General features: G+C 45.3%; 3 protein-coding genes across 4 annotated transcripts in view; 2 read left to right on the top strand and 1 right to left on the bottom strand.

Moving 5' to 3' along the window:
* The first annotated feature begins 37 nt into the window (after nt 1-37).
* CHCHD4 (coiled-coil-helix-coiled-coil-helix domain containing 4) lies at nt 38-4,441 on the top strand. The gene is made up of 3 exons (XM_073644973.1): nt 38-153; nt 727-825; nt 3,593-4,441. The coding sequence occupies exons 1-3, from the start codon at nt 132-134 to the stop codon at nt 3,883-3,885; spliced, it is 414 nt and encodes a 137-aa protein (XP_073501074.1). The 5' UTR covers nt 38-131; the 3' UTR covers nt 3,886-4,441.
* A 935-nt stretch (nt 4,442-5,376) lies between these two features.
* Nucleotides 5,377-27,985, bottom strand: part of LOC141157550 (netrin-4-like) — a 25,294-nt gene continuing 2,685 nt past the window's right edge. The window contains exons 2-10 of one of the 2 annotated variants that reach the window (XM_073644970.1): nt 24,000-24,532; nt 17,149-17,385; nt 11,776-11,902; nt 11,321-11,509; nt 9,656-9,869; nt 9,428-9,561; nt 8,764-8,832; nt 8,200-8,370; nt 5,377-6,256 (exon numbers count right to left, since the gene is read on the bottom strand). In XM_073644970.1, coding sequence (XP_073501071.1) covers nt 6,120-6,256; nt 8,200-8,370; nt 8,764-8,832; nt 9,428-9,561; nt 9,656-9,869; nt 11,321-11,509; nt 11,776-11,902; nt 17,149-17,385; nt 24,000-24,532 — 1,811 coding nt within the window. In that variant the 3' untranslated portion in view covers nt 5,377-6,119. Of the gene's footprint in view, nt 6,257-8,199; nt 8,371-8,763; nt 8,833-9,427; nt 9,562-9,655; nt 9,870-11,320; nt 11,510-11,775; nt 11,903-17,118; nt 17,386-23,999; nt 24,533-27,985 lie in introns of both variants that reach the window. The other variant, XM_073644969.1, reaches the window with a different exon arrangement.
* The window catches only part of UROC1 (urocanate hydratase 1), a 23,062-nt gene continuing 19,346 nt past the window's right edge, over nt 24,270-27,985 (top strand). The window contains exons 1-2 of the mRNA XM_073644968.1: nt 24,270-24,404; nt 27,804-27,964. Coding sequence (XP_073501069.1) covers nt 27,890-27,964 — 75 coding nt within the window. The 5' untranslated portion in view covers nt 24,270-24,404; nt 27,804-27,889. The remainder of the gene's footprint in view (nt 24,405-27,803; nt 27,965-27,985) is intronic.

The following is a 27,985-nucleotide window of genomic DNA, read 5'->3' as shown; positions in this document are numbered from 1 at the left end:
AATAATGTGGGTTATTTTGAACAGGCAGTGATAGGGGCAGACCCGTCCGGGGGCTTTAATGTTTCCACAGTCGCTCTGAGTGACGTCAGCAGAGTGCGCGGTGCCGGGAGAAGTGTGAGAGAGCCGCAGCCATGTCCTACTGCAGGCAGGAGGGTAAGAAAGGACACGAGGGAGCTGGACAGAGCAGAGAGGGGTGCAGCAGGCCGGGTAGTGATGGATGGAGGGGCAACAGGAGCGAAGCAGCAGGGTAAAGCAAGGACAAGAGGCACACCGAGTGTTAATACATTTCAAGGGCATCTCCTGTCACTGCTAATATTAAGATGCGAGGAGTTATCTGCTTGGTAATGATTTCTTCTCCCCCAGTTATTTTCCAGCGCTATTATTCTTTTTTTACGTTGCTGTTTTTTGTGTGTTGAATGTCTCTTTCCCCGAATTTATAATTTTTTTTAGTTTTTTCCTGAGTTACTTACTTTATAGCTATTAGGACACAATTATAAGCAGCGATTCCAGCTTAGCTGCTGGAGTCTGAGGAAGTCTGACAGCTTATAGCCCTCTCTCTTATGCTTTGCACTGCAGCTCGTCTCTGTCACCAGTCAATACTAGTTATTTTCTAAGTATACTCGTCTATGGAAAAGCAGAGTGTCAACCAATATGGCTGCTATTTCCGATCCGACCGAAACTCGGATGAATAAATCTTAATAATCTTTTTTTTTGTGATCATTTTAGGAAAAGACAAAATTATTTTTGTAACCAAAGAAGATCATGCGACACCAAGCAGTGCGGAGCTCATCCCCGATGACCCCAACGACCCTTATGAAGACCAAGGTTGGTGACATCCGTGTATTTAATTTTGCAATGATTAAATGGGATCTCCATTCACTCTTTTCCACATCATTGCATTGTCTGGTATTGGCCAGGGTTCATGCACGGTCTGCAGATATCGTGCACTTCTTCTATTCGGATGAACAGGACAGATGCGTGACACCTGACAGTCGTGTATGAACTCTGGCCGGTACCTGATGATGCAAAATTATCAGCGCCTCTTCCCCATTGATGCAGAAATGAATAGCTGGAGAACTCTTTTACTCATTGAAAAATTAAGTTTCACAAATTTATAATATTTTTTGGTTTTCAGTTTCTCACAATTTTCAAGGTTTCTGCTTGCTGTCAGTGAATGGGAATGTTGTTTGCATCTAGATGATTAAAACCTTCTTACTGCTGAGTTTTTGTAACAATTGCAGTTAACATAGACAATCCTCTGAGCTAAATGTATCAGCAGCACAAATGTTTCTCCTGTCCTTATAAATTTTACCTGCACTGATACAGTGTAACAAATTATCGGTTTGGAGGCTGTTTAACTGACAGAGGATTCTATAGAATGGATGCAACAGATTTTCTGCTATGAGAACTATTGGGTCACAGGGTTTGTTTGTTATCTGTAATCATGGAGACACACATAAAAGGTGGAAGCTCTTATTTCTAACTTTACCAAAGCTCAAATAGTAAAGTGACTATTGTAGTGGAAGTGGTGCCTTGAGTTGGAGAAGCCCACGGCGCAGACTCCTGCCAGTTTCCAGGCTATCCCCACAGTCCATCATTTAGCGGCTTCTCTCTGCCCTATGAAGAATCTCCCGTTTGAAATTAATGGATAGTAATTTGCAGCTGAGACACAACATTTCTGGTTATCATAGCGACTATTGGATCTTGTGAAAAAGTGAACTAGTAGTCCCTTGTATATAGGTGCAGTTCCATCTCCTGCCTCCAGAGGGCAGTATTTAGTCACTCACACTTACACAATTCCTCCCAAAGGATAATGTGAATCGCAGAACCACATATTTCCCCCTCGACAGACTTGGCACCAGTGACCTGCTTAAAATGACTCGCTGGACGTTTTTGTCTCCAGACTGAGTAAAATGGAAAAAAAGAAAGATGAAAATCATAATTTATTTTTTTTGATATGCCACAAAGAGTTAAGTTTAAAATGTACCCTGATCCAAAAACCAGATTATCCCATGGTGCAGAGTCAGCAGATGTCTCTAAGCATGTCCTGGTACAGGAAGCGCGTACCCTTGGATTATCTGTACGTGTTCAATAAAGGGGGCCGGGCTAGGCACGCAGGATGGAGAACGACAAGGCCGGATTCTGCATCAAAGCTGCGAGTTTCACACCTTAGGCCGGACTTACCGTTATAGGCTAAAGGGTCACAGAAGACTGCCATGTCAGGCATTGTATGCCGGCCAGAAACTACAAGTCCATCTTGAACTGATTATTGAATGCTTGGACTTGTAGTGTCACAATGGATGGAGACCACTGACTACTTGGTGCACGTGCAGCCTCTGATGACTCTGCCAGCGGCAGCATTATAGGGACAGGAGCCTGGTGATTCCAGCTGGGGGATGGATTGCCTGAAAATTAGTGCACCACAAAAACTTAACTTTAGCTTTGGACCACAGTAAAATAAAATGCATGTAAGCAAAAAAAAATGTAGTTATTGTATATATATGTTTTGGCCTTTTTCTAAAAAATTTTTCCTGTCTGGTAACCTCATCCGACACAATCCATTGTCTCAGGGTCTCGCTCCTGAGGGTGACGGTCGGGTTTTGAAGGGTTAATGCCATCCGTCATTGGCTGATTGCTCCTGAAAGGACTGGTGTAGCAGGCGGTCTGCAGCTGGCAGCAAGACATGAATAGTCGGATTCATCCTGCCTGTCACTCGCACTAAAGGGAGGGGGGTCTGCCGGGTGGGTGATATTGTCCAAAGCTGCCACCAACCCCGGAAAGATTGGAAACATGGCTTGGCATTACAGAGAGCTTTGTGTGTGTGTACAGCTCATTATGTCACTAGCAACTCTAACCGCAGGTCAGCGGTAATTACTCCAGGGCACCCCAGCCACCAGTCCAGGGGATGGATAACATGGGGGGGGAGGGGGGGGGGGGCGATGCCCAGACAGGGTTGACACCACAGTGTATCATGTGTGCGCAGCTGCTTATTATCATCCAAATGCGCAGTTTATACTGACACAACGGTGTCTGCCAAGTTAAAGGGGTATTCCCATTTCATAGCATGATGGTATTTTGCTGGCATATGCTTTTTATGATCAATCCACTGTGCTGGAAAAAAAAACATTAAATGAGATGTAACTAAACTATTGCTGCTGGACCTTTTTGTTCTCGGGATTGTGGGGGTCCCAAAGGTCAGACACCCACTGATCATGAAGAAATGGGATATACCATCACTTTACAGAGTGACAAAACTTAATTTTTTTAAGGAGTTCTTGCATTGTCCTCTTCTGGCAGAAGTGTAGGTTTCTAGGGGGGGGGGGGGAGGGAGATGCAGCTGCAGTTCTTCTCTGAGATATGTGCAGTGAGGAGACATTTGATTGGATAGAGCTCAGCTGTGACATCATACCAGGAGGACACGCCCACTGAGCCGGTGCAGAGAGAGCAAATGTGCAGTTACAGGAACCAACAAGGGTGTAGGAGCGACCCCCAAATCTGCAGTTTGGCTCTACCACAATTAGGAGGATGGGGGATTAGTAGTGATACATTACCGTCTCTGAAATTATTTGTCTTTTTTTTTTTTTTTTTCCAGGTTTGATTCTCCCCAATGGAGACATTAATTGGAATTGTCCATGCCTGGGGGGAATGGCCAGCGGACCCTGCGGGGAGCAATTCAAAGCGGCCTTCTCCTGCTTCCATTACAGCCAGGAGGAGGTGAAGGGCTCAGACTGCCTGGACCAATTCCGAGGGATGCAGGAGTGTATGCAGAAGTACCCCGACCTCTACCCCCAGGAGGACGACGAAGAGGACAACAAAGACAAGCTGAGCCCAGAACCGGCACCTACAGAGGCCTCCCCTGTGCCGGTAGAGGAGTCGTCCAGCTAATGTAAAGGAAGGGGGCGCCGCCTCCAAGATTTTACCTCCCACTGTTGTATGGACCATGAGCTACCCCTCCACTGTGTTATGTAGGGCCCTACCGGAGCATGATGCAGGAGGTCACCTACAGCTGGAGATCAACGCGAAGAACGCCTCCCCTCTAAGGAAAAAGACATAATGTAACCAATTATTGCAATATCTGATTCTGGGAAAGCTGGGATTCAGCCCATTTGGTCTTTACAGCTGTCAGAGCAGGAACAGCGGCCATATTGGTGGCGACCCAGCTTTTCCAGATCTGGATAGAACTATTTGAGGGGGACGATTGGGGGCTTAGCTGTGGGTTTCTTGTTATTTTCCATGATTCTGGTTCGCTCCTCGCTGTCTTTTCATTGGGTATGGACATAAAGAAGATCTGTGGAGGAGCAGACAGCACCCACCTGTGCCTCAATCCTGACACCCACCGCTGCCGCCTCTCCTGACTGCACTGAATATACCAGGCTCCGTATCTGTGGATCACGTGCAGCGTTTTTGACTTAAACGTATTAAATCTCTTTCTACCTTACAAGATTCCTCGGTGATTTTTTTTTTTTTTTCAGATTATATATAGTTTTTGCAGTGGAGTCCAGTAGTCAAACTACAACACCCATTATGTCCTCTCAGCCTATGACCATCCTAACATGCTGGGAGTTGTCGCTTTCCAGCCACTGGAGAACCACAGGGTAGTGACCATTGCTATGAACACTTCAGGAGTTGTCAGGCCGTGGAGGCTGATACTTGGCTCGGGTCCGATGAGTAATCATATTTGTGACTTATATATTGTGTTCAAATTCCTCACCGTTTGTAAACTTCTGCTTGCTGTCAGTGAATGGGAACATTCAGGTTTACAATTAGAGGCTAAAAATCCATCCTGACCTAAAATGTCTCACAGCTGAGGGTCTGTTACAGTCGTATCTACCTCTGTGAGATAAATACATTAACTGCTCAAATTTCTCTCCTGTCCTAACGGTTTGTTAGATTTATTACATAAACCTGGAGTCTTGGCTGTGAAGCAGAATTAGGAATACAGCTCTGAAGATTAACTATGCATAAAATAAAATGTAATTCAGGATTACAAAATTCAACATTTCATGTAGATTTAATCTGCAGTGTTCGTGTAATCCAGTAACATTACATAATAGAAGGGAGGGGGGGGATTATTGGGGTCTTCTCGACTGTATCACACATGATAGGATTAGATACTGCATCTCAGCAGACAGTGCCTCGCATAAAATAGATTTACAGCTCCGCAAAAAGTATCACATGTAGGATTAGATACTTCATCTCAGCAGACAGGATCAAATGTAGTAGGATTAGATACACCGCTCAGCAGACAGGATAACAGTAGTATCTAATCCTGTCTGCTGAGATACTGCATCACACACTGTAGGATTAGATACACCGGCTGAGCAGCCTCAGCTGATTTGGGGCTCGTGACTTGGTAATCACTCTCCTTCAGTCAGAAATGTTTAAATAACTTTAATTTACAGTTAGGTACAAAAGAAGCGAGTTTTAGCCGTGTTTCGTGGATACCGCCATCGGGTGCACAAAAAAACCCTGAAGCCTATTTATTATTTATAGGAGGAGTAACCTGAGCACAGATCCTAAGGTTGGAAGAGCCAGAATACATCAGATATAGTGAGAAAATCTTAAGGGATGGGGAATTTTGATTGGCTGCCCTTGACACATCAGACAGAATCAGGTCCACATAATTATAGCAGGGTACCAACAACCGTGAACACCAGTCTGCCCCCAACCCATTTACTGTGCAGCAGAATGCATCTATTGCTCTCTGTTATCAGCCATTTCACGTTGGGCAGAGGTGGACTATAATGTTCAGGAGACACCGCCCTGCCCCCATGATCACCAGCTCCAGAGCTGAGATATTTACATCCATATGTGACTGATATCAGCCCCTCTTATGTTTCCGCTGCACTCTATAATGACCACGGACCACGGCGGTCTTTGGTTGCCTTCTGGTTTCTCGGTGGCCCATTGTACAGTCTCCATGATCTCCACATCCAGCGCACTCCCTGGTAATAGAGTATCCGTCCACAGCCGGCACGTGGGTTACAAGCAGCCGCTCGCAGCACTGGAGCCTGTGATCGTCTATCCGGAGGAGGAAGCGCGGCCTAGAAGTTCCTTGTGCACGGAGGGAGATCTACGCTACTGCCAGAGAGAAGAAAAAGGATCAAGTCCTCCGAGATCTATTTACATCCAGAGCGGAGGAAGTCGATGGCCTGCTTGGCCCAGGCGGCCTTCCAGGGCTTCACCAGGCTGTTCATATTGACTAGCAGCTTGTTACTCCGGGGGTCCTCAGGTCCGGCTATTAGGTAGTCGACACCTGAAAGATAGCACACACTGGATCAGGGTTTCCCTGTATTCAAAATCTGGGTTCAAATCCCACCAAGGACAACAGCTGCAAGGAGTTTGTATGTTCTCCCCGTGTTTTTGTGGGTTTCTTTCCGGGTTCTCCGGTTTCCTCCCACACTCCAAAGACATACTGATAGGGAATTTAGATTGTGAGCCCCAATGGTGACAGCAATAATAATTATGTATGTAAAGCGCTGCGGAATATGATAGCGCTATATAAGCAATGCATAATAAATAAGTAATCTGATCTGTAGTCGTTAAGAAGAATATCCTCATTCAGCGACCGCAAGCAGAGATCTTAAGTAAGAAGGAAGAAGTTTACGGCTGATGCTGCAAAGTAAAAGTGAAGCGGTGACTATAATGACAACCATCAGATTCCATAGCTAATTTTGCAGGTTTATATGTGAAAATTAAAGAAGCAAGCAGATCGGTTAATATAAGAAAATCCCATTTTTCACATTTCGATTAGTTTTGATAAATATCTTCCATATTAATTACAGAATGCGCAGATTCTGCGTCAGACAATCCCTCCATTTTAGAAGCCCTCCCCCAATATAGGATAATTACAGGGATAATCCGCAGCCATCAGATGAGATCTGGGAAGGAACCAGCAGCAAGTGATTCATTTCCCAGCAGCGCCACCAACAGAGAAAATGGGGCATTACGTGTGCCCATTGAACTATAAGAGCTATTCACTTAATGTACAGACATTGTGGGTTCTCCAAGAGATGAAGTCCGTAGTATCTCCAGCCTCAACGCTCTTCTCACAAACTAACAATTCATTATTCCCCAAAGTGTATTAGTAGATATCCAGGACACTCCCTATCTGGCATCAGGATTAGGCGTACGATGCCCAGCGTCTGCCACCTCCGCTTCTCCGAGAGCGGCCCTGTCCGAAAACTGCACATGAACCACTCGATTCATTCCGTTCAACTTGTGGAATGAGACTTTTGGAGAAGAGACAGAAGCCGCTGAACTTGTGTCCCGAACAGAAAGGGCACTGTGCCCATTAGCGATTTCTGGGAGAGGATGAGGTGCTGCCATTTACTGCCAGTCTTGACCCTTTAAGTACTGGATGAGACTGTGGCACTGTGCGTGGCACGACCCTGCGCCCACCAGATTCTACATCCTTTGAAGCTTTTGTATGAGCTCATAGGAAGCCCTCTGTGTTCTGTCAGGTCTTCATTGTGCTTCTCCCTCATTTTTTGAGGTTGGAAAACTTTCATTTTACCTGCAGTTTCATCAACTGAATAGATCCAAAATTCTCCACTGATTCATTTCTTCATAAATCATTATATCAGTCAGGGTTTTTCTGGAACAAAGCTCCAAATCCTCTGCATGTACATAGTTACAAGATATAATTGTTTTGTCTGTGCCCACCACCAGGGCAAGTACACTCCCTAGTGGTGGCTGCAGGCAGGATCTGATCATGTATCTCTGTATACAGGGAGCTCCCCCTAGTGGTGGCTGCAGACAGAATCTTATCATGTATCTCTGTATACAGGGAGCTCCCCCTAGTGGTGGCTGCAGGCAGGATCTGATCATGTATCTCTGTATATATATGGAGCTCCCCCTAGTGGTGGCTGCAGACAGAATATTATCCTGTATCTCTGTATACAGGGAACTCCCCTAGTGGTGGCTGCAGACAGAATCATATCATGTATCTCTGTATACAGGGAGCTCCCCCTAGTGGATGCTGCAGACAGAATCTTATATATCTTTGTATACAGAGAGCTCCCCCTAGTGGATGCTGCAGACAGAATCTTATCATATATCTTTGTATACAGAGAGCTCCCCCTAGTGGTGGACGCAAACAGAATCTTATGTATCTCTGTATACAGGGAGCTCCCCCTAGTGGTGGCTGCAGGATTCTAGATTTAAAATTTGTCACCGTTTCTAATATGTTGATGCTACCTGGGTTAAGGATGGGGCATGTGCAGCCACGATTGGTCCATGATTCAGGATAGATGCTCCGGTTGTTCCGACCAATTTTCACTTTCCCAGATTTGAGGATTTTTTTCACTTTCACCACCACTTCTGCATGAGTTCCTTTATCATGTGCCGACAAAATCCTTGCTTTTATGACTGCCAAATAAAACAAAAAAAAAATCTAAATGCTTTGAAACTTACATGGTATTTTCGTCTCTACTCACATCCAAAGCTGCATTCAGAATTCTGCTGGTTACCAGAGAGTGGTAGGTCAAGTGACAGATACACAATTAGGCCTCTGCTGTTAGGGCACATGCTTCATTGTGTAGTGAAGAAATGTTACCTTGCAGAATTGTGAATACAGCTTTGAGTGTGAATGGAGTATAAGACAATGAATGAGATGTTGATAAAGTTTCCATATTCCTGGTTAATCAAATATGGCATTTTAATGTTCTCGGGTCAGATATGCTGAGGATTTATCAAGTACAAGATGTTATTTTACTATCGTTAGGATCTGGAGAGCGCGGTGACATCCGATCTCCCACTTACCGTACGCATATTTCATCTGGCAGAAATCCGTTATGCTCCCCAGCATCCGCTCCTTGCACACACACTTCTCTGGAGGACGCACGTCGCGCGCCAGGTATATGAAAAAAAGAACTCAAGATGTCGGCCACATGGTTAACAAGGTCAATCTGTGATCTGACAGGTGTGGCGGACTACAAGTAACTGCATGGCTGCAGTGCTGGGTCTAGCAGTTTAGTATGGTATAAACAGTGCAGCCACTTCCACTTAACATCATCTTTTAAAGTGACAGTACACCTACAGTGAAGATCTATGCCGTTTTATTGCAGCATGGGACGCATCACTGAAGAACCAGACACTTTGCAGTGATGGACAGCTGTGTGACAGGTTGGGTGTGGAAGCTACACTTATACCCTGCTATTTCAATGTGATCTTTCCCTTTAGGCCATGATCCCACTATCAGTATTTGGTCAGTATTTTTTCTCAGGAGTGGGAGCCAAAACCAGGAGTGGATGATAAATGCAGAATTGGTGACTTGTTTCTATTATACCTTTTCTCTGATTGTTCCTCACCTGGTTTTGTCTCCCACTCCTGAGAAAAAATACTGACTGAATACTGACCAAATACTGATAGTGGGGCCGTGGCCTTAAGAGAAGATCTTTTGTAACTTGGAGCCTTAGACTGTTACCTGGATGTCGCAGAGCTGAAAAGCCCTGTTCACTTGTCCACTTCCAGTCATCTTCACTGTCATTGGTCGGCGTGTCTATGATGTCAGGAATCCGTCCACCAATAGGAATGTTTAAATAATGCACATTGTCATTGCTGCAAAACAATCGGTGACATCATCAGAGGATCTGTAATATCGTTAGGTCACTTATATTGTCAAATAATAATAAAAACAAAAAAACAAACATACCTGTTGCGACAATCCCCCGTGTCTGGGTCACAGTCTCTCGCACAGTCACATGGTCGGCAGCCATTGTCTCCAAATCCCCAGTATCCCATCAAGCAGTGATTGCAGTGTGGGCCGGCCACACCGGGTTTACAGTAACAGAAACCAGTTTTGGGGTTACACTTCCAACTTTTGTTCAGCGTTTCATTCACAGAGCCGATAACATTACAGGGACATTCTGTAATAAGGATGATGAGAGTTATGATACATATCGTTACACAACAGGGCAGTATTATAGTAGTTATATTCTTGTACATAGGAGCAGTATTATAGTAGTTATATTCTTGTATATAGGAGCAGTATTATAGTAGTTATATTCTTGTACATAGGGGGCAGTATTATAGTAGTTATATTCTTGTATATAGGAGCAGTATTATAGTAGTTATATTCTTGTACATAGGGAGCAGTATTATAGTAGTTATATTCTTGTACATAGGAGTAGTATTATAGTAGTTATATTCTTGTACATAGGAGCAGTATTATAGTAGTTATATTCTTGTACATAGGAGTGAGTATTATAGTAGTTATATTCTTGTACATAGGGGGCAGTATTATAGTAGTTATATTCTTGTACATAGGAGGCAGTATTACAGTAGTTATATTCTTGTACATAGGAGTGAGTATTATAGTAGTTATATTCTTGTACATAGGGGGCAGTATTATAGTAGTTATATTCTTGTACATAGGAGCAGTATTGTAGTAGTTATATTCTTGTACATAGGGGACAGTATTATAGTAGTTATATTCTTGTACATAGGAGTGAGTATTATAGTAGTTATATTCTTGTACATAGGGGCAGTATTATAGTAGTTATATTCTTGTACATAGGCGCAGTATTGTAGTAGTTATACTCCTGTACATAGAAGCGGTATTACACTAATTATATAATTTTACAACAGATTGCATTCCATTGCACATCAGTTAGAGAGGAGATAGATTTAAAGCTGCGTCCCTTTAACTGAACCCCGGCATCAGGTTGGTTGCACACAATTCAGCTATTTAAATAGAACGGGTTTCTCCTCGCCCGCTCACAGCTGTGCTTTGCATACACAGGCACACCGGATTATGGGACTAGGAAAAAAAAGAGCCAAGATATAATTGAATGAGCACTGCTAATGCCCCAGATGTATCACAGAAGGAGACAGAGGCTTAACCGAACAATGGACTGGCATTACGGCCCCCGTGAAGAGTAATGCCCGGCTCTCAGTGAAAATCCCAGCTCCAAATGAATCATATCACACTATATCAAAACCCAGGAATCCGGTGTTATGTTGTAGCTGAAGGGCAGGTGTGTGTCGGGCGGACGGCCGCCTTTTATCCCCCTGTCTTTTGTGTCTGATACGTTGGGTACGTGGCATCTAAACTGGAAGTTTTGCGCATTTTATGGGCTTTTTTTTTTTACTGGCACAAGATGTTGAGACAAATTGCTTATTAATGCATGAAGGCGCACGCTCGCCAAGCTCGTATCTTAAAGGGGCTGGCTACAATAGATACCTCCGTGTCACATCTTACCTAGTAGAGGGGGTCCGCCCACTAGAGAAATGGGGGTAACAATTGGCACCACCATGGATTGCTCTGGATTCAGGTGTCCCATAAGTAGCCCGAGCTTGTCTCTTCTTCTGGACTTACCTTTACACACCAGGGGGGAGCTGATGGCCTCAGTGGGGTCCCGGTAGTAGCCCGCCCTGCATCTCTGGCAGCGGTGCCCTTCTGTGTTGTGCTGGCAGTTTTCACAAACTCCTCCGCTCTTCTTTCCAGAGGACAGCCAGATGCCAGGATCAAAGTGACAGCTGACAGCGTGATTGTGACAACGACACCCTACACGTAGAGACGGGAGAGCAAGAGGAGATATTACTGGAGATGTGACCATAGCGGCATCCAAGACATCAAAGCTCCTCTGTATCCTTCTCATATCTGTCCATCCATCTCATATCTGTCCATCCGTCCATCTCATATCCATCCATCTCATATCTGTCCATCCATCCGTCCATCTCATATCCATCCATCTCATATCCGTCCGTCCATCCGTCCATCTCGTATCCATCCATCTATCCATCTGTCCTGTGTGTTTTCTTCACACTTACGTTTGCACTCATTGGGGGCTCCAGTTTTCCCATCTCCAGGCCTCCATGGGACATCATTGTACATTGGGGCACACTTTTCACAGTGATCCCCCGCTGTGTTATGTTGGCAGACACATTTCCCATGTACCTGAAGAGATAAAATGAAAGTTCTGTAGCCTGATGAATGAACTCTTCATTATATTCATCACATGGGCTGTGTATCTAATCTTATCATGTGGGATACTGTCTGCAGAGTTGGTGCATTTAACCCCATCATGAGAAGCATACAGCACTACAACCCCCATCATGAAATGTTACATTTTATTATAGATACAGTGGGAACGGAAAGTATTCAGACCCCTTTAAAATTTTCACTCTTTGTTTCATTGCAGCCATTTGGTAAATTCTAAAAAGTTCATTTTTTTTCTCATTAAAGTACACTCTGCACCCCATCTTGACTGAAAAAAACAGAAATGTAGACATTTTTGCAAATGTATTAAAAAAGAAAAACTGAAATATCACATGGTCATAAGTATTCAGACCCTTTGCTCACACACTCATATTTAAGTCACATGCTGTCCATTTCCTTGTGATCCTCCTTGAGATGGTTCTACTCCTTCATTTGAGTCCAGCTGTGTTTAATTAAACTGACAGGACTTGATTTGGAAAGGCGCACACCTGTCTATATAAGACCTCACAGCTCACAGTGCATGTCAGACCAAATGAGAATCATGAGCTCAAAGGAACTGCCCAAGGAGCTCAGAGACAGAATTGTGGAAAGGCACAGATCTGGCCAAGGTTACAAAAGAATTTCTGCATTACTCAAGGTTCCTAAGAGCACAGTGGCCTCCATAATCCTTAAATGGAAGAAGTTTGGGACCACCAGAAGTCTTCCAAGACCTGTCCGTCCAGCCAAACTGAGCAATCGTGAGAGAAGAGCCTTGGTGAGAGAGGTAAAGAAGAACCCCAAGATCACTGTGGCTGAGCTCCAGAGATGCAGTAGGGAGATGGGATAAAGTTCCACAAAGTCAACTATCACTGCAGTCCTCCACCAGTCGGGCCTTTATAGCAGAGTCGCACGACGGAAGCCTCTCCTCAGTGCAAGACATATGAAAGCCCGCATAGAGTTTGCTCAAAAACACATGAAGGACTCCCAGACTATGAGAAATAAGATTCTCTGGTCTGGTGAGACGAAGATAGAACTTTTTGGTAATAATTCTAAGCGGTATGTGTGGAGAAAACCAGGCACTGCTCATCACCTGCCCAATACAATCCCAACAGTGAAACATGGTGGTGGCATCATCATGCTATGGGGGTGTTTTTCAGCTGCAGGAACAGGATGACTGGTTGCAATTGAAGGAAACATGAACGCGGCCAAGTACAGAGATATCCTGGATGAAAACCTCTTCCAGAGTGCTCTGGACCTCAGACTTGGCCGAAGTTTCACCTTCCAACAAGACAATGACCCTAAGCACACAGCTAAAATAACAAAGGAGTGGCTTCAGAACAACTATGTGACCATTCTAGACTGGCCCAGCCAGAGCCCTGACCTAAACCCAATTGAGCATCTCTGGAGAGACCTGAAAATGGCTGTCCACCAACGTTCACCATCCAACCTGATGGAACTGGAGAGGATCTGCAAGGAAGAATGGCAGAGGATCCCCAAATCCAGGCGTGAAAAACTTGTTGCATCATTACCAAGAAGACTCATGGCTGTACTAGCTCAAAAGGGGTCTACTCAATACTGAGCAAAGGGTCTGAAGACTTATGATATTTCAGTTTTTCTTTTTTAATAAATTTGCAAAAATTTCTACATTTCTGTTTTTTTTCAGTCAAGATGGGGCAGAGTGGAGTTTAATGAGAAAAAAAATGAACTTTAGAATTTACCAAATGGCTGCAATGAAACAAAGAGTGAAAAATTTAACGGGGTCTGAATACTTTCCGTACCCACTGTATTTAACAATAATTCGGTGCCGGTCGTCCTCGGATGACGGAGATCGGGCGTCTTCCATCATAGAATATCTGGGTCAGGCCTGGATATGATCGGCCGCTGCCCTTCATTGTTCCTTTGAATCACATTATTCTGCCGTTTGTAATCTGGGGGGCACAGCGGCTCCATGTGCAGAGGCAGCGCCCCCCGGCTGCGCCCGCTCGGCAGCTCATGTCACTGTCTGGGATGGTTTTTGGCACAGGACCCAGGCAGACTTTTTTTCTCCTCCATCCAGCTGGTCTTTGAATTGCCGACCCAGCAGCAGAGCTGCACCGTGCCTGGAGGTCACCAAGCCTGGCACGGCCTAGATCAGATAGTTTGGAAACTGCTGGGGATTATCAGGGTGAAGGCACAAGATGTTTGGACAGGAGATAACTACTGGAAACGGAGGAGGGTTATAGAAGGAATGTGCTAAATCCACTAAGAAATGTCTGTGTGCAAAAACAAGAGTCACCTCGGGTGACCTGGAGCCACCGGCCTGGAGCCGCTGCTGGACGTGACCCCCTGCAGGGAATCAAGAGGAACATACAGCGAGGGCATCTGCAGAAAATCAGGAGGGATTCTGCAGGATCGGGGAGCAAATATATCAGACGAAGGGCCACAAGGAAAAATCAGGGGCCAAACCTGCCCCCGAGGACTCCTTACCCCTCTACATTCATCTAGGTCTTTGCCCTAATACAGGGTCCTTAATCTTCCTAACATCGAGAGCCACATTCAGTGCCTGCTCTCCCCACTAGTGACACCAAGAACTGGGTATAAAGACGTCCCTAGAGGCAGGATTCTCACATCCACTTCAGCCCCAATGAGCAGACTTACCACACTATTGTACCCAGCTTCGAGCACCCCTCTACGGTAGGGTCAGCCTATCCCCCCATCCCCGTATGAGCATCCAGATATGTTTGTTATACCTGGTGCTAATGCTGCAAAGTGGCAGACAGCCGTGATCCACACATCATGGGCCCGCGAGCCTCAGCTTGGGGACCCCCTGCCCTAAAACAATTAGCAGGAAACTATTCCAGCGTCAGATTATATACCCCACAAAGGGCAAGTCGCTCGCAGTTGGAGCTGTCAATGTCTGAGCATTAACATTTTGCTGAACCCGGGATTGCGGGGGCTATGTTTAGGGCTGGGTCACATCCCTGTTGGAGCGCTGCCAGCTGAGAGATATGCATGGGGTGGGGTGAGGGGTTAGTTGATCCGGCCACCCCTTCACTGTGGAGGTCAGGTTGTGCCAGCATCCCCCCAGGGCCTCATGCAGTGATGGCCACAGACAGAAGAGGGCCCCTGTGCAAGAGCAGTATATGGGCCCTGTGTAACCCAATATCTCATCAGAATGCACTATTCCTCCTGCTTTGGAGCTGAATGTGGCCCCCTGACCTCCTGGCCCCTGTGCGGCTACACAGACGGCACCAATGATATGTCCGCCCGCGGCCTCATGCTCACTGTGTAATGACACTGGATAGTTGTCCCCGAGACACCAGACAATCTTAGCACAAATGCACTCCAGTCCCCAGGAGTAATCTTATGGACTGGAGCACATTTTTTAGCACATTTTAGCAGAACATGCAACTTTTTGATGTATAAAGTAGCAAAAAAAATACAGAGCATTTTTGATTCGGTGCAAAACTTGTGAGCTATGTGCACCATTGTGATACATTTGGAGCAGAAATAAAAGGTGAACGAAAACCACAAGACAAAAAAAAAAAGAGAAGTGACTTAAATTTTCTTTTGCAACTGATGAACCAATCCTTTTGCATTTCAATTTTTTTCTGAGCTCTGATTGCTGTCATTGAATGGACCATTCTTTATAACATCCACAGGGTGAAAGCCCGCCTATACCTGAAACTTTGTGCTGAGGGTTTGTTACAACTGCATCCAGTCCAGACATTCCTATGTGAGTGAAATACTTGCCACAAATCATTCTCATGCACTGATACATTATAGCAAACTATCAGCCAAGTAAGATGTAAACTGGAGTCAGAGAATTCTCTACACTAGATACATTGCAGCAAATCCACAGCTGTAAGTAGTGTTCGATCAGGATGGGTTTTCAGCCTCTTCATGTAAACAAAAATGTAATGATTTACTTTCAACAGACAGAGGTCTTGAAAATGGGGTTAAATGGACACACATAGTACATCTACAGCAGTACAAATCACTCTTCTGTCTGATTCGGTACAATGTATCGGTGCAGGGAAAATACCGTATCTCATCTTTGGCCGTGTGCACACGTTGCATTTCTTCTGTGTTTTTTCAGTGCAGATTTGTCACAAAACTTGAAGGGTTTCCTGATTCAGTAAAGTGAATGTGAATCCTGAAGTCTCGTGCACACGTTGATTATTTGTGACTTGCAGATTTGGTGCAGATTTAAATTTACAGCGTCAATTATTTCATACTAAGGAGTGAGGGAAAAATCTGCGCCAAAAACGCAAGTAAAAAATGTAGCTGCTGCTGTGTTTTTCCTGCCAAGAGATGCAGAAATGTAATGTGTGCATATAGTCTTAGGCTTTGTTCAAACGTTGAGTTTTTTCATTTTTTAATGCAAATTTTTATCTGCGTTTTACAATACCAGCAAAGTCAATGAGATTTCAGTAAATCTCATGCACACAGCTTGGTTTTTTTTGTCTGCAGTATTTTGTGCAAAATGCAGCATGTCACTTCTTTCAGCATTTTTTCCAGCTTTTTTTCACCCATTGAAAGCAATGGGTAGTGGAAAAAACGCTAAAAAAAAAAAAAACACACGCAGGTATCAGGTTTTGCAGCATTTTTGGTGCCAAAACCTGAGGAAGTTGAAGTTATTTTTTTGGGCACTAAACTTTATCAGCATGCACAAGAGACAAATGAACACTGACAAAACTGCCGTAAAAAAAAAAAAAAACACACCAAAAACGCAGCAAAAAAAAAGGTAGCAAAATCTCAGGAAAATCTCCTTTTTTGGGGGCAGTAAGAGAGCAGGTTTTGCTGCAGAAAAAAAACGCAGCAAAAACGCAACGTGTGAACATAGCCAAAGAGTTCTTACTATTTAATTCACAAAAGATTTTCTGGACTGGATACCTTGTAGCAAAGTATTAAGTCAGGATGATTTTTCTGCCTCTAGATCTAAACAAGAACATTCCTGTCATTGGCATCTAGGTCTTAAAAAATTAGGAAAAATTGGATGAACAAAAATAATTAAAAAAAAAAACATAAAAAAGACCAGTAAAGCAAAAGTACTCCGGGACTGAGCGGACTAATGTCTGTACAGTCATGCACTTCTATTTGCTCTTCTGGCTGACAATCTCTATGGGCAATGTGATGTCTGACAACTGTGAAAGCCAAGCAGCCCCTGTTACATTGATAGGAGTAATAGATGTCTGCTCTGCCCCTTTACTCACAGCAGCCTCGGCTCCTGGCTTGCTCCCCACCTGCTCACACGCCTCCGCATGTCCATTGCACAAACAGCTTCCACGTACGATCAGATCATAAATGGCGTAGTAAGCAAATCTTTGGGGCTTCTCCTGTAACCCGGGCACAGTCTGACATGGACAGTCCTGTCTCTTTAAGAGCAGAAGTCTCAGGTTAGTGATCTTCAGCAGATCTTGTGCCTGAGGACTGTAGGGATCCTCAATCCTATTAGCCGGATTTAGGGCTCGAAATATCACCTGGAAGGAAGAGGGGTATGCAAACACAAAGTTACCATAATTACAATGTAATACACCCAAAAATACATTAGTAAATCTTAACAACTCCTGCTCCAATCACCTCCAGAGCTGCAGTCACCTCCAGAGCTGCAGTCACCTCCAGAGCTGCAGTCACCTCCAGAGCTGCAGACCCAGTTCTGCTTTATTTTTTATCTTGCAGAATGCCTGACCTGAAGTCTCACAGCTGTTCACTGTTCAGTTCTCTGTTGTGTTGCATTGAGGGAGGAATGTCATGTCTGTGCTGTATTATAAGAGCCAGATGAAGTGACATCCGCCATGTGGCATCCTGCCGAATTCTGAATGCAGCTCTTGGGCTACATTCACACGTTGAGGCCGAGATGCGTTTTTTGCCGCAACATGACAAAAAAACATACTGTTTTGCTGAAATTTTCACCAATCATGGCTAAAACATTGTAGTGAGAAAACTGCCCTGCAGCCGCAACGTGAGAACACTGCCTTAGACCCCGGCCCCACTATCAGTATTCGGTCAGTATTTTTTCTCAGGAGTGGGAGCAAAAACCATGTGAGGAGCAATCAGAGAAAAGGTAGAATAGAAACAAGTCACCAATTCTGCATTTATCACCCACTCCTGGTTTTGTCTCCCACTCCTGAGAAGAAATACTGACCGAATACTGATAGTGGGGCTGTGGCCTAAGGGCATGTGCCGCTGGGGGTATGATGCTGCATATTATGCAGCGTCAAAGCCGCAGCGTCCAGATGTTACAGCATAGTAGATGAATGTCTAGAAATCCCATGTCCACTGTGCGTCTCTCTACACCTGCGGAAACTGACATGCGGCGCGTTTTTCAGGACCGCAGCATGTCAATTTCTTCTCTTGTGGGTCCACGTGTGGACTTTCCCCATAGACTAACATCTATGAGGAAAATCCGCATGTAAAAAAAAAAATCGTGCAGCTCATTTGCATAATGAGTGGAAGCCGCGCGGCTATCCCGCAGCATAGGGGTCGCAGGCGGCTCCAGACCGTGGGCACATAACCCTTAATGTGACTTTCTTACATAATATACTACAGACTAAGGCAGTGCTATATATTGGGTAATTACAGGAACTCGGCTTAGGCAGTGACCTCTGCTAGGTGGCATTCAGCAGAATTTTGGATGCAGCTCTGGATGTGAGTGCAGACATACTGACAGAGGAATGCAGTGCTATATATTGTGGATCCGGGATAATAAGAATAATTGAGGCTTATTCATCGCAGCACATCGCACAGGCACAGGCGCTCTGTTGTGACTGCACATGCAGCGTGATCTGCGTCACAGTATTCATGCCCGGTCAACTGTCATGAACATTTCTAATAACCTCCCTCATCCCCAGCAGCGACAGTCCGATGTCCCAGCCCCCCACTGTTTAGGAGATGCTCACCCCGCTGTGCCACAAAAATGCTCTATTCTATTGCAGCAGTCGGGAAGAAATGGAATTTCAGCGCCGCTGACACAAGTGTGTCTACCCCTCTACTGACGGGCAGCGCCTAGGACCCCCATGGTTCTGTTATGAGGCAGGGGGGCAGATGGGTTCCTCTATGCAATTAACCCTTTGTTTAGTGAGAAGTTCCTTTATGGAGTCAATAAGTTAAAATTTTTCAAACAGCAATGAACTGAATGTAATTCAAATATATTAACGCTAATTACCACAAATAATATTGCCACAAGCTATGCGCACCCCAATTACAGGTGCTGCCATCCTGCATTCATATCATTGCTCAATATAACAGAGGCGTTAGACCTCAGCACTGGGTATATTTCATTTTGATTTTTGCTATTTAAAGTGACCCAAAATTTTGTGTTAATTAACTTTATAACATCTATTTATTATTGATGAAACTTGATTTTACAGTTACACAGCTCAAACCTCGCTGCAGAAAACGAGGTAAATAACACAATTCAAGCCACCAATACAAGATAAGATTCTGTCTGCAGTCACCACTAGGAGGAGCTCCCTGTATACAGAGATACATGATAAGATCCTGTCTGCAGCCACCACTAGGGGGAGCTCCCTGTATACAGAGATACATGATAAGATTCTGTCTGCAGCCACCACTAGGAGGAGCTCCCTGTATACAGAGATACATGATAAGATCCTGTCTGCAGCCACCACTAGGGGGAGCTCCCTGTATACAGAGATACATAAGATTCTGCCTGCAGCCACCACTAGGAGGAGCTCCCTGTATACAGAGATACATGATAAGATTCAGTCTGCAGCCACCACTAGGGGGAGCTCCCTGTATACAGAGATACAGGATAAGATTCTGTCTGCAGCCACCACTAGGGGGAGCTCCCTGTATACAGAGATACAGGATAAGATTCTGTCTGCAGCCACCACTAGGGGGAGCTCCCTGTATACAGAGATACATGATAAGATTCTGTCTGCAGCCACCACTAGGGGGAGCTCCCTGTATACAGAGATACATGATAAGATTCTGTCTGCAGCCACCACTAAGGGGAGCTCCCTGTATACAGAGAAACATGATAAGATTCTGTCTGCAGCCACCACTAGGGGGAGCTCCCTGAATACAGAGATACATGATAAGATTCTGTCTGCAGCCACCACTAGGGGGAGCTCCCTGTATACAGAGATACATGATAAGATCCTGTCTGCAGCCACCACTAGGGGGAGCTCCCTGTATACAGAGATACATGATAAGATCTTGTCTGCAGTCACCACTAGGGGGTGCTCCCTATATACAGAGATAAGTGAGGAGATTCTGTCTGCAGCCACCACTAGGGGGAGCTCCCTGTATACAGAGATATGTGAGAAGATTCTGTCTGCAGCCACCACTAGGGGGAGCTCCCTGTATACAGAGATACATGATAAGATTCTGTCTGCAGCCACCACTAGGGGGAGCTCCCTGTATGCAGAGATACATGATAAGATCCTGTCTGCAGCCACCACTAGGGGGAGCTCCCTGTATACAGAGATACGTGAGAAGATTCTGTCTGCAGCCAACAGTAGGGGGAGCTTCCTGTATACAGAGATACATGATAAGATCCTGTCTGCAGCCACCACTAGGGGGAGCTCCCTGTATACAGAGATACAGGATAAGTTTCTGTCTGCAGTCACCACTAGGGGGAGCTCTCTGTATACAGAGATAGAGGATAAGATTCTGTCTGCAACCACCTCTCTCGGAGACCCGGTGCTGACATCACTGCAATGCCGCCGGTGTGGGGAATATTAAGGATAGGTTTTCCTAGTGGTTAACAGATCAGCTCCCTCTTGTGGTGACAACAGGCATCAAAAGTTTTGGAGATTGACACTGACCATTTGGCTATGTGCCCACGATGCAGAAATGCTCCGGATTTTTCCTGAGCGTTTCTGCATCTCCCTGGCAGAAAAAAACTCATGTGGATTGTACATGCGGATTGTACATGTGGATTGTACATGCGTTTTTCCTGCCAGGGACATGCGGATGTGAAGCGTTCTTCACTTGTATTTCCGCATGTGGGTTGACAAGCGATTTTAGCATCACTTGGAAAGTGCTTGACAACTTGGTCACACTATATAAATCCATGCAACCGGCATGGATTTATATAGTGTGACCGTAAAAGAATGGTAAAAACTAAAAAATAAATCTATACTTACCTTCCGATGGCCCCCGTTGTCTTGATTCCCTCCGTTCTCCCTTGCTGGCAGCGGTACACTGAAGGACCTGCCGACGTCGGCGTCGCGTGACCCGTCACATGACTATGACGTCAGCGCAGGTCCTTCAGTCCATCGCTAGCTGCCAGCATGAAAGCACGAGAGCAGCGGGGGCCGCCAGAAGGTAAGTATAATCTTCATTTTTTATTTTATTCTTTTTTTCACAGGTTCTATGGTACCCGGGTCCGGAGGAGAGTCTCCTGTCCGCCACACCCGGGTACCATCTGCACATTAGAACGCGAGCATTCCGCATGTCCTTATCTAGTGAAGCGGAATCCATGCCATCTAATGCAAGTCAATGGCGGCGAAAACGCAGCGCTTCCGCAAAATAATTGGTAGTGCTGCGTTTCTTTCCGCAATGATAATCCACAGCAGAAATTTCCGCAGCATGTGCACAGAACATGCGGATTATCATTGGGGGACATGGCAGGCCTTCTACCAAGCATTTTTTAAGCGTTTCTGCAGCGTTTTTCGTGGGCACACAGCCTTATAAAGATATATTAGGAAATGACTTGGGGCAGAAAATGAATGATCCTGAAATGTATTTCTAAATCATAACGATGCTTTGCTCCTCCGTCCTCCCTGGAAACTGTGGAGGAAAAACTGATCTCATCACAGACGCATGAGATTTGGCCGCTGTACGAGATGAAACAAAGCAGAATAATCTCATGAATGAAGTCAGACAAGTGAGCGCCTCGTACACTAGTAATGAATATGTCTGCCTAATGGATCCAGCAATGTAGAGTATGGGGCAGGGGCGGATATATCATTGGTGCAACCTGTGCGGCCGCACAGGGGCTCGAGAAGTAAGGGGGCCCATTTATACCTCCAAAGCAGGTGCAATTTTGCATTTTTAGGAGTTGGGCTGCAAAGGGCCCATATGCACAGGGGCCCTTCTCGCTCTTGGTCCACCAGTGGTATAGGGGTAACAAACTGTGCAAAGAAAAGTCACTGCCTTGTACCCCATGTGTCGTTATCCTTTACTCTGAGTGTCAGTGTCATTATCCTGTACCCCATGTGTCGTTATCCTGTACCCCCATGTTTCGTTATCCTGTACCCCCGAATGTCAGTGTCATTACCCTGTACCCCATGTTTCGTTATCCTGTACCCCCTGGTGTCAGTGTCATTATCCTGTACCCCATGTGTCTTTATCCTGTACCCCCGAGTGTCAGTGTAATTTCCTGTACCCCATGTGTCATTATCCTGTACCCCTGAGTGTCAGCGTCATTATCCTGTACCCCTGAGTGTCAGTGTCATTATCCTGTACCCCGAGTGTCAGTGTCATTATCCTGTACCCCATGTGTCATTATCCTGTAACCCGAGTGTCATTGTCATTATCCTGTAACCCGAGTGTCAGCGTCATTATCCTGTACCCCCGAGTGTCATTGTCATTATCCTGTACCCTGAGTGTCAGCGTCATTATCCTGTACCCCGAGTGTCAGTGTCATTATCCTGTACCCCGAGAGTCAGCGTCATTATCCTGTACCCCCGAGTGTCAGTGTCATTATTCTGTACCCTGAGTGTCAGCGTCATTATCCTGTACCCCGAGTGTCAGCGTCATTATCCTGTACCCCGAGTGTCAGCGTCATTATCCTGTACCCTGAGTGTCAGCGTCATTATCCTGTACCCTGAGTGTCAGCGTCATTATCCTGTACCCCGAGTGTCAGCGTCATTATTCTGTACCCCGAGTGTCATTGTCATTATCCTGTACCCCGAGTGTCAGTGTCATTATCCTGTACCCCGAGTGTCATTGTCATTATCCTGTAACCCGAGTGTCAGCGTCATTATCCTGTACCCCGAGTGTCAGCGTCATTATCCTGTACCCCGAGTGTCAGCGTCATTATCCTGTACCCCGAGTGTCAGTGTCATTATCCTGTACCCCCGAGTGTCAGTGTCATTATCCTGTACCCTGAGTGTCAGTGTCATTATCCTGTACCCCTAGTGTCAGTGTCATTATCCTGTACCCCTAGTGTCAGTGTCATTATCCTGCACCCCGAGTGCCATTATCCTGCACCCCGAGTGCCATTATCCTGCACCCCGAGTGCCATTATCCTGTAACCCGAGTGTCAGCGTCATTATCCTGTACCCCGAGTGTCAGCGTCATTATTCTGTACCCCGAGTGTCAGTGTCATTATCCCGTACCCCGAGTGTCAGCGTCATTATCCTGTACCCCCGAGTGTCAGCGTCATTATCCTGTACCCTGAGTGTCAGCGTCATTATCCTGTACCCCGAGTGTCAGTGTCATTATTCTGTACCCCGAGTGTCAGTGTCATTATCCTGTACCCCGAGTGTCAGTGTCATTATCCTGTACCCCTAGTGTCAGTGTCATTATCCTGTACCCCTAGTGTCAGCGTCATTATCCTGTACCCCGAGTGTCAGCGTCATTATCCTGTACCCCGAGTGTCAGTGTCATTATCCTGTACCCTGAGTATCAGCGTCATTATCCTGTACCCCGAGTGTCAGTGTCATTATTCTGTACCCCGAGTGTCAGTGTCATTATCCTGTACCCCTAGTGTCAGTGTCATTATCCTGCACCCCGAGTGCCATTATCCTGCACCCCGAGTGCCATTATCCTGTACCCGCGAGTGTCAGTGTAGTTATCCTGTACCCCGAGTGTCAGTGTAGTTATCCTATACCCCGAGTGTTAGTGTCATTATCCTGTACCCCGAGTGTCAGTGTCATTATCCCGTACCCCGAGTGTCAGTGTCATTATCCTGTAACCCGAGTGTCATTATCCTGTAACCCGAGTGTCAGTGTCATTATCCCGTACCCCGAGTGTCAGCGTCATTATCCTGTACCCCGAGTATCAGTGTCATTATCCTGTACCCCAAGTCAGTGATGACTGGTTGACAATATTATAAAATGTGAAATGATAAGTTATCTTGGTTGCTTTTGGTGCATTTTCACATTTGGGCCACACTCACCTCTCCTCTTGTGCAGGGCCAGGCGTCCGAGTACCGCGAGGTGCACAGTGACCCTTCCTCATTCAGGTCATCCTGGAGGCTGAAAGTTGCTGTACAGTTAATAGCAAAGTACTTGTAGGGTCTCCAAGTTTTCCCATGGTCAAAAGACCTCTCCAGAACCATCGCTGCAGGCCGTGGGGACCTGAAGACCATGATGACGTGCGTCAAGTAAAACTCAGTCTCAAAGTCCAACCTGATCTCCTCCTTGAGGACACCCTGCGCCGACTGCCACCAGGTGCCCGGACTGGAGAAGACGTCATCTGTCATGTGAGAGGGAAGGTGCGAGTTCTCCGGCTGGTTGATGCTACATTTCGTGCACAAACTTTGGCTGCAGGAGATGGCTATCTGCTGGTACCGGACCTCAGGGTAGGAACAATACAATTCACTGACATTCTGGCCGCAGGTGGTGAGGGTGAATGGAGTCCGGCCGGTAGCAAGGTTCCCAACCGGGGGGTTGCAGGAATGTCCATCACACCGGAGATGGTGGAACTTGGCTGGAGAGAAAAGAAAGACAGTGAGGCTTGCATGTGTCTTCAATTTTTGTTCCTATTTCAACATCTCTCCTTGCTGTTAATAAATAGGGGACGGCTGGGACCCCGAGATCTGGGCTTTAGAACCGCAGCGTTTTGGAGAAAGACATGCAGTACTTGGCTGTATTGTGTGATTCCTGCTGCTCGTGCTTCAGGCAGCATGAATTTAGGGTCCATTTATGTTTGCTACAACGTATCAGTCTGAAGTCCAATTTGTTTCTATCAGTGAGATATGTAAGCTGGATACAAGTATGATAAAACCCAAACTGTGAGAAGTATTTGGTCTATATAGGTTTAGGAGATTATTCCCCACTCTCCGGCCTTAAGAAATTGTTTTTCTGGCATCAAAAATTTGCAAAATTAGGCACAAGGGGTGCCTGTGAAAAAATAAAAATTGCAAATGTTTGTGCCATGCTTGACACTTTTCTTAAAAATATGGGTAGGAATTAGCAGTAAGGACCATGTCCAACCCCCCGAGCAACAGATTTAGGGCTCCGTACCCATATGTGAGAAAAAAAACGTTCCGTATTCTGGACCAAAAAGAAGGACGAATGCCATGCAAGTGTCATGACATTTTCATGAGAGGACAATGCGATTTTTCACACCTAGGATCCGTATGACATCCATATGCAATGCGTTTTTTTTCTATGCAACTATTATTCTGAAATCATTTACAGTGTTCTATGCTACAGAATGGTAAAGTATCCGTAAAAGTCGGATGGCAAACGGATGGTCCGTATGCCATCCGTTTTTTTTCTCGCATCCATTGGCTTGCATTGGTGAGTCTCGTCCGATATACGTGGCAAATCCCAGCACGCTGCGATTTTTCTCAGTCCGATTTTTGAGCTGAGAACAAAAAAAAAAAAAATCGCAGATGAGATGTAACCCATTGAATAACATTGGGCAGAGTGCAATACGATTTTTTAACGAATTGCACTTGTCCGTTTTTCTCGCAAGTGAGTATGAGCCCTTATTCTGATGTACACCAGAAAACCGGTGAATATCATGGCTGCAATTTACACTAGCTCAAAGCAGGTGTAGATTTCATTATCTGGAATGTGGACAGGCTAAAGATGTCCAAAATGTATGAAGAGGTGTCTAGTAATAAATTTGGCACAGCCTACCTCATCAAAATTTCTTTTGAGACTGGCAAGAAAAACCTTACACTTGATAAATTGATCATTTCTTTTCACCACTGCCACTTTGGTGGTTTCTGCTTTGACCGGAAGTGGTGACATCCCAAACTTTTCATTACACAATGATAAAGGCGGCGTAATGTGACAGCACAAATGACCACACAGGGGACTGTGGTGACATAGGGTGATGTACTCTCCGTTGCGCGCAGAGCTTGCAATTATTTTCATTGAGTTTGGACACAGTCAGGGTCGTCCTCCTGCCCGCCTGGCAAACAGACAACGGAGCGACCTCAGTTACCAGCACAGATCTTCAATAATTCATAAACTGCTGATGCCTGGGGAAGCGGCCTTATCTCTTTGGGAGCTGCTGTTGCATACACTGATTCTCTGACTGCAGCCGCTGAACCGGATCCATTCTCCAATAATCAGCCAGCATCCTGTCTCATAAGCCAGGGAGCCCGCTGCGGCATTAACCACATCTTACCCAACTGCTGGCATCACAGCAAATAACTGTGGGAAAGATACATAATAAACAGTGTGGACTATGGATGCAAAATAATAATCAACTACAATACAAGACTGCACACTGCAGCAAATGTGGCCCTCCAAAACGTATTTTGGCCCCTAAATTAAAAATAGCAAAAATGGTTCATTAGATGACGTAACGCAGTATCCGCCACAGATAGAGATGAACGAGTCCATTTGCAGCCACATCTATATTCTGTTGCCACCGAACGGGAGCCCTGAGAATCACATCCTACCTGCTGACATCCCCAGCGCCCATTCTGATTACTAGGCCCAGCGTGACATCATGCATGTATCACACCGCAACAATGATGCTGCAGTGGGTCTATAACTAAGAGGCACTGGGGATTCCGTCAGGTAGGAGGGCTCCTGTCTGGTGGCCACGGACTATTAACGTGACCACTGCTTCGGGGAAAGGATTCACTCATCTCTACTCATAGGCTGATCTGTAAAAGCAGAAAAAGGTTTGTGAACACAACAGAAATTCAATGTTTCCCCACCCAAAGAAAGTCACTAGTGACTATTGTAATGATCTGTCAGCAGCCTACTTATTGATGGTTTCTAGCAGACTGAATTTTCCTACATGTAAAGGAACAACTGAAAAAGCAAAAGAGTAAAAACAAAATGAAAAGATTTATGTAACTTATCGCATAATGAAAAATTCTGCTATTTTTACATTTAATTTTAAGGTCTCTGATTGCTGTCAGTGAATTGAAAGCTTATTATTTGCATTCAAAACCTGTATGGACCCAATACATCTCACAGCTGATGGTTTGTTACAAATGTATCTAGGCTAGACAGTCCTCTTTGAGCCAAACACCCTGGACTCCATATTGATGCATTTAACTTGCACTGATACATAGTAACAAAGGCCAAGGGATGACACACAGAGCAGATCTCACAGCTTGTAACATCTGGCTCAGCATAGGACTGACATGATGGAATCCAGGACTGCGGTCAGTCACTGTCGGTTGTGGCACGTCAGGAAGTTCTTTCCCTACACAAGCGTCCAATTTACGGTCACCCTGGGTGATCTTACATTAATATGGTAGGAAACCACTTAGAAGGGTTGTAAACTGATTTTCAGAATCCTTATTAGATAATTGTAAGTCACTAGTGGTCCCTCATTTGGAGAAGAGAGCGGCTCTGTGGAGGATTCGCCACTTACACATTACACAGCCTAAACATTCAATAGGAAATGTGTAATGCTTCACGTCTCCTGTGGGGGCGCTGCAGGGAAATTGAACACCTGATGCCAGATTCTCCTCCAGACACAGGCACCCTTTATAACAGGCTGTATGTTGACATGAGTGCAGAAAACAAAACACTCTTGCAAAATGTAATGCAGTAAGGACAGATAACACAGTATGGCACTATCGTTATGTGAGTCTACAATCTGTCTGATCTTCATAGACAGTGCACACAAATGCAAACTATTGTTCCCTGTTATCAGCCATTAGTTATTTTGACATAGAGAATGCTCCATGATGACTACTTTATTTTGCTGATCTCCACCAGTGCCGAGACATTTACATCTATAGGTTTGACTGATTTTAGCCCCTTGTGTTTTATAGCCTCCTGTGCAGGAGCGGACACAGACAGAAGAGACCCCTGTGCAAGAACAGTGTATGGGCCCTTTGCAGTCCAATAATTCATCATAATGCAGGATTTCACCTGCTTTTGGAGTGGAACTGAGCCCCCTTATCTCTTCGGACCCTGTGCAGTTGCACCAATGGTATGTCCGCTCCTGCGCTAT

Source organism: Phyllobates terribilis, unplaced genomic scaffold (genome assembly GCF_046119375.1).
Source record: "Phyllobates terribilis strain yellow unplaced genomic scaffold, ASM4611937v1 Scaffold_8__6_contigs__length_399053987, whole genome shotgun sequence".
Taxonomy (NCBI): domain Eukaryota; kingdom Metazoa; phylum Chordata; class Amphibia; order Anura; family Dendrobatidae; genus Phyllobates; species Phyllobates terribilis.
This window is presented reverse-complemented; position numbering and strand designations above follow the sequence as displayed.